General features: G+C 40.3%; 1 protein-coding gene across 1 annotated transcript in view; it reads right to left on the bottom strand.

Annotated features, from left to right (window-relative positions):
• LOC104966470 (low-density lipoprotein receptor-related protein 1B-like) overlaps positions 1 to 7,036 on the bottom strand; it is a 1,038,955-nt gene that overhangs the window by 391,323 nt on the left and 640,596 nt on the right. The window contains exons 3-4 of the mRNA XM_010795656.1: positions 864 to 983; positions 147 to 275 (exon numbers count right to left, since the gene is read on the bottom strand). Of these exons, the coding sequence (XP_010793958.1) occupies positions 147 to 275; positions 864 to 936 (202 nt within the window). The 5' untranslated portion in view covers positions 937 to 983. The remainder of the gene's footprint in view (positions 1 to 146; positions 276 to 863; positions 984 to 7,036) is intronic.

The following is a 7,036-nucleotide window of genomic DNA, read 5'->3' as shown; positions in this document are numbered from 1 at the left end:
TAAACCACATTAATCTTGCCCTACCAGAGCTAGTAGGTGATGACAAGTTACCATTCCACTCCTGGTTGAACAGAACCACCTTGTTTATTATTAGAAATGAAACATATGCAGATGATGTTGTTTTCTAAAGCAACTGTGCCGCTCACCTTGTCTGGCTTTGCAAGATATCCCGTCAGGCTGCAGGATGTATCCTTCTGAGCAGCTGCATCTGTATGACCCATAGGTGTTTGTGCAGGTTTGGCTGCATGCGCCATACATGGCACATTCATCATGATCTTATGGGAAAAAAGAAATGAAGAGAGTCATTTGTAACAAATTAGGTGTGCTCAATCATGACCCAAATACATAAAGTATACTTAATGCAGCCTCACTCTGGCACCTCTGGCATCATTTCCTTTATAAGCAATGAGCCTTATTTTGGAGCTGAGGTAAAGTGGTCTTTCTCAAACAGGATCAAATTCAGGAAGCTTTGTCAAACCCCTTCCCTCCAGCGTAATTATGCGATATTGTCGCTGGTATATGTTGTGTGCAGTGTCCAAGTAAGACACTACAGAGGCACCTTTGACAGCAAAATCCTGTCTTCGTCGCCGGCTGTCAGAAACAATGCCCGTGGCGTATATGAAGAATGTAGAGAGGGTGAGAAAGAGACACAGAGAAATGGTGTGCTGTATCAAAGTGTGTATGCATGTGTTTCGGGGTGAAATGCACTGTGCCTGCAAACAGATGGTTTTCATATACCGAGCAGCTCCTGCCTATTCATCTGGAGAAAGTCTGGCCGAGGGCACAGGGAGGGATTGCTGAGAGGAAGAGGGAGGAAAATAAAAGGGGGGGGGGCTCGATGGAAGAAGGCAGTTATATCCTACCTCTGCAGCTTGTCCCGTCCTCGCCGACCTCAAAGCCATCAGCGCAAAAACAGAAGGTGCCGTTTCTCGTCATGACGCAGCCGTAGCGGCACCGCAGCTCGTGGCAGGCTGACAGGAGCTCTAGAGGGGGGAAGAGAGGAAAAGTGAGAATTGGAGAAAAAGGAAGGGAAAATTACTTTCTGATTTGGGAAATTACTTTTTGGGGATTTCATCGTGAAGTGACCCTTTCAATCACAACTTCCACCAGGTCTATTGGCGGAAAGAAAATCAGCTTTCACAAGTTTGAATCTGATTTATACAAGGGGTTTCTTTGATTCACAACTCGGAATTGAAAATGGTGATTGTTTTTGCAAAACCATTTTCAATCTGGCATTTTCTTTTGTATGCAACTGTTTGATGCAGGATAATTAGAGGAGGAAACAACTCAAAGAAATGTCACTGCGTTAATTAGTAAATGTCACAGGATACAGACAGGTAGAGATGAAAAGCTCACTTTTGTACTGTAAAGTTGAAAAGACTTTCATGAATTCAATAAACACTCAACCCAACGATTATTCCGATGAAGACAATTGAAAAACGTCTTACCAGACTTACAATGTAAAGCAATCATTTGACAAATGGATTAACTGTTATTAGTTCTCAGGAAGTGCTAGAATTGTCATTTTTCCCAAGTATGTCTGATTTTGGAACGGCGATAACGCTCTGCAAAGCACTAATCTTTGCACACAAAGAAACAAAGGACGACTAATTGTGGCACGATGAAAGATCTGCAGCATAAATAGCACAAATGGAAGTATAACCCTCGAACAAAGACTTAATTGCACAAAGATTGATATGCCACGGCTGAACATTAATTAATGTCAACGTCAAGGCAAAAGATAAAAGCTTGCATTGATTGTCCTTGGTCTTTTCTCTGCTAACCATTTGAAGACATTATGAAATGTGACAACAGAGGACCAAATTGTTTCTTGACAGGTTGCATTTAAATGTAAGTGCATAAAAGGAACTGAAATAGAATCAAAGCTGCAGTTATCAGTACTTTCTAAGGAGAAAATGGTCTTATTTTGAAGAGTTCAAATGGTGTGATGTCAGTGGATCAGATACTTGATAACAGTTATGGAGTTATCAGAAGTGCGTTTGTCATGACTGTTCCTGACTGACTTACGGACACATGAGATGAATGGTGTATTGTTAGGAATATTGTTTTTTTTAAACTGGTTGTAAGTCAGGGTAATGTTGCAAGTGTATGCGATGGGTAACTGTGGACTAAAAAGCCAAAAGTGGGTTTTACACACATACAATGTCTTTACTGAAGCTAACCTTGCACAATAACTGCATATGCTCAAAAGGCTCAGCTTATTTCCCTTCATATACATATAATAAAGGTCCATCTTATCTTATCTTATAATACTAGGAAATTTTTTTTTAGAAAGTGTTGAATATGTAAATTAACCAGCTTTCAGTTTGGTTTGCAGAGATCCTCAGGTATGGAATGACATTGATAACACTATAAATATGTCTTTGAATGCATCTGTTATTAAAAAAGTTCTTAAAGAGTTGTTCTCTTTCCTTTACTGTGTTATATAGGTTTTTGTGTAAATGTAAATGGTCTGCAAATGCTAAAATCCCAAAGTTCCCTCTGGAAGGAGTTTCTCTCCCCCCCCTACCTGAAACACCTCAATTGGACTTTGTTTACTTCAATAAAAGAGTGACATCACTATGTAACACTTGTGCTTCGATGGGCTAGCACTCCAACACATTGTACCTTAAAGGCTAAGGAGCGGCCAGCTAACCAATCAGAGCAGACTGGGCTCTGGTTTCAGACCGAGGGTGAAAAGAGGTGCTGCAGCACAGGCAGTGTGAACAAAATAAAGACCTTTTAGAAAATTAAAGCATGGAAACATGTCACATACAGTAGGAGGCACAACATATAGCATAAAAGTCCTCCTTAAGGCAGCAGTTGTTAATCATATGCCAAAGATTGAATACACTAATTGCTGGGGACTTCTACTAAAACATCAATTTTATATACCATTATTATCCCTTTTTGATTTGTGTAAGGTTGTTTTTTAGCTTGTAATTTTTCTGTATGAAAAGTTCAGATACACAATATATCCATACTGTAAATATTGTTGGAAATGTGTGAATACATTTTGAAATTAATAGTATTACAAATCTCAAATAATGAGTACAAAAGGGTGTAGACAAATATTATTAATTATAAATTATGCAGAATGTAAAACATTGTGTTCTACCTCTTTCAGCTTCAAAGAGGTTTGAGATGGAAAGACAGGAGGGAACTTTATGTGCATTTTTGGTTTTCATACACAACCTCAAAGGAGTTTTGACTGACAGTGGTCTGAGTGGAAATTGACTGCATTTTCATTTTGGGGCAAACAATTTTTTCCGAGGTGAGTAGAGGGCAAGCAAACACTGAAGTATTAAAATGGTAAATGCCCAGTAGCCTTTGGTCTTCAACGGCCACAGGGAGCCTGTTTGGATATGTATTAATACTCCTCACTGGCTCACAGAGGAGGAATAATCCTGGGGTGGCAGAGAGCCGGAGCTCCATAAACTTTCAAGAGAATCTGGAAACACACGCTATTTTAGAGAGGCAGGGTATTGCTTTTCAGCATTAAAAGGAACATTTTGTTGACATTAATCAGTTTGAGGCCGATTGTTTACTAATCCAAAGTTGCAGAGTGAAGTTTAAAGGACAAACAACTACTCTACTAGACAAAGTGACACAAAATCAGGAGTCAATGTTTTTAGAGCTAGGAAAAACATGTGTATCATATAAGGATACAGCTTTACTGTATGAGGAATATAATATTTTGAAAACGAAATTCTGTATATTGATATGAGATAATTGTAACACGAATATTTGATATATTTCATGGAAGTGTGCTATCCCTTGAATAAAAAAAACAAAATCTGATCATAGAACATAGGAGCATGTTTCATGGCGGCCATTAATAGCCCAAGCCTTAATGTATGTCAGGAAATACAAAGATTTTGCTTTTGACATAGGATTTTGGCAGGATTTTGGCGTGATAGTAGACGCAAAAGTTAGACATTTATAAAAAGATCCTACTAATTCCAAAATGTCTAAATGAAAGCCTACAATAACAACACTCAGACGTAAAAGCTCCTGACTTACTCCACTTGCATAACCATTAGAAATATAACTCTGTCAAAATCTAACTTGTATGGCTCACAGGTTTTTCAGGAAATGTAATGCTGCAAAAAACCTACACATCCATTGAATCAGTGCGTAAGATAGTGCAACATTAAAATGTGAAACTGTATGTTGTTGATGAACTAGTGCCTACAAATCTAATTCCTTGAAGTTCTCTTTATTTTTGTCTGCAGAACTATGGCACAAATACCATATTTCTAAGAATCATTCATGTACTATTTTGCATTAACATTTAAACACACTTACAATATGAAGAAAGGCAGTTCATGCATGCATACAAAAAATACAAAAGCACTCACACATAACTGTCACTTCCTGGCTTCATCCACAATTATAGAATACATTTTCAGCTCAATTTAACACGAGACCATTAAAGTTTTACCCCCTGAAAATAAATGCAACAGCCTGCTGGTTAACGCTATAATATTTCTTAATGTGGCCAACAGTGGCATAATGTGGTGCTTATTATGACATAAACCCAATGCATTTATCTTGTTTCATTCAGCTCTGAATTACTCACTAGTAATTACCAGACAGCGTTAAATTAGAAACATGCAAATGGATTTATTACATATCAGAACTGCATGTCAGCCTTTGGGTCTGAATTATAACCACAGTTCTATCTATTTTCAGTTGGGATGCTCCGATTTTGGGGCCGATACCGATCGCCGATCCGATCGAGTGGGCGGGGCTTATGGGGATATTCCATTTAAAGTGATGTTTAAAACTCAATTAATGGGGCTCATTCACTGGCGCTTCCACAAACAACAACCAACATAAATATTACATTCAAATGAAGTACATTATTCAAGTTTACATTAACTTTGGATAATAACACGGAAGAAATTAGAGGAAGCGCTCTCTTTTCCTCTCTCTCCCTCTCTCCCTCCCCTGACAGCCCGTCAGTATCGTCTCATGCAGCTCACTGATCCAGTAATGATTCACCCGACAGTAAACATATTTATAACTAGTTTAGCTTGTTCCAGAGGTAGATAAAATAGCTAAGTGTGTTAGGTCTAACTCTTAAGGGTGCGTTCACACCTGCCTAGTCCGGTTGAATCAAACCCTGGTGCGTTTAGCCGCTTGGTGCGGTTCATTTGGGTCGGTGTGAACACAGTCCGAGACCTCTTAAATTGGATCTATCATGCTATATTTGAATAATATAGTGTAAGACCATACCTATATAAGGCATATTTATACTTTTTATTTTTCCACAGAAACAGATCATGCATTTTAGCCATTCCTCATTTCGCTCAATTTAACACTGTCTTTGCATGGGCTGATTCTGTGAGAACAGCACCATCTACAGGCCTGGCATATGTACTATAGCGTCTCCAGCGCTTTCGAACGGCAATGTCCGTGGCTGTCTCCTCCTGATTGGTGGAGTTGACCCAATAGCCGTAGCGCCACTTCTGTGATGTCACAGAAGTGTTCAAATCTGTATCAGTCTGTATCAGATCCGTTGCAGCCCCTTTTTAAGAGATTTGGGTATGGAGGAAAATAGAGAGGGTTGTGTTTTCTGACACTTGGTGAGTTCCCTGGAACACCGGGGACACATATTCATGTATAAAAGATGTACAAAAGTGCATTTTGCATGATAGGTCACCTTTAAGTGAACTAAACAACCGGACTCTGGTCCGCTAAAATAGGTGGTCTCGGAACGCTTGCTTGCGAACTCTGGAGCGGTTCATTGCTGGTGTGAACGCAGTCCGCACCAAAACATAGGAAGCGCAGTATTTACGTGTCACAAGAACGCGGATATCTTCAATAATGATATTGCACATGTTATATAGCAGCGAGTGTTTTGTAATGTATGTATATTTATATTTATATTGCACATAGTGTTGGTGTGGAAGTTCTCAGTTCCCTTTACTGAAGGGTGAAGAGTGGGAGGAAAGACCTCGTGTGGAGCTCCGTGGTGGACTACCTTGTCTTCATCATTTTAGGTGTTGATGGTAGAATCTCTTACCCCAGGCGTCTTTGTAGATGTTCTCCTCGCAGATGAGGAAGAGTCCGGTGTGGAAGGTGGGGAAGACGAAGCGGTCGTCTCCGGTCTCCCAGGAGAAATGGATGTTTGTGGCGTTGGCGACTCCGGGCACGGGGATGCAGTTTTGGTGTTTGACCGGAGAACACAGCGGTTTGGGAACCTTCTGCTTCCCCTCGCACCAGAAGGAGGACAAGAGGGCGAAGCCGGCCATGAAGAGGGAGGCCGTGGTCTGGAGGAAGGAGAGAGGGGGGCTTCGCATCTGCTTCACAAACGCCTTCATCTGGGGGTTAGATGGAGCCTTGGGGAACAGGTGGAGAGAGAATCAGAATCAGGTTCATTGTCAAGTAGGTTTACACATGAGGCAAGTTTATTTATAAAGCACTTTTCAACACAAGGCAATTCAAAGTGCTTCATAAAAATGAAAGACATTAAAGGTCACATATTATACTAAATCCACCTTTTCATGTCTCTTCTACATCAACATGTGTCCCCTCTTCTTCATGTCTCTTCTACATCAACATGTGTCCCCTCTTCTTCATGTCTCTTCTACATCACCACGTGTCCTCTCTTCTTCATGTCTCTTCTACATCAACATGTGTCCCCTCTTCTTCATGTCTCTTCTACATCAACATGTGTCCCCTCTTCTTCATGTCTCTTCTACATCAACATGTGTCTCTTCTTCATGTCTCTTCTACCCCTCTTGTTCATGTCTCTTCTACATCAACATGTGTCCCCTCTTGTTCATGTCTCTTCTACATCAACATGTGTCCCCTCTTCTTCATGTCTCTTCTACATCAACATGTGTCCCCTCTTCTCCATGTCTCTTCTACATCAACATGTGTCCCCTCTTCTTCATGTCTCTTCTACATCAACATGTGTCCCCTCTTCTTTCTGTCTCTTCTACATCAACATGTGTCCCCTCTTCTTCATGTCTCTTCTACATCAACATGTGTCCCCTCTTCTTCATGTCTCTTCTACATCAACATG

The sequence above is a fragment of the Notothenia coriiceps genome, unplaced genomic scaffold, assembly GCF_000735185.1.
Source record: "Notothenia coriiceps isolate Sejong01 unplaced genomic scaffold, NC01 NC01_scaffold00037246, whole genome shotgun sequence".
NCBI lineage: Eukaryota > Metazoa > Chordata > Actinopteri > Perciformes > Nototheniidae > Notothenia > Notothenia coriiceps.
Note: the sequence above shows the minus strand (reverse complement) of the source record. Positions and strands in the feature narration are given on the sequence as shown.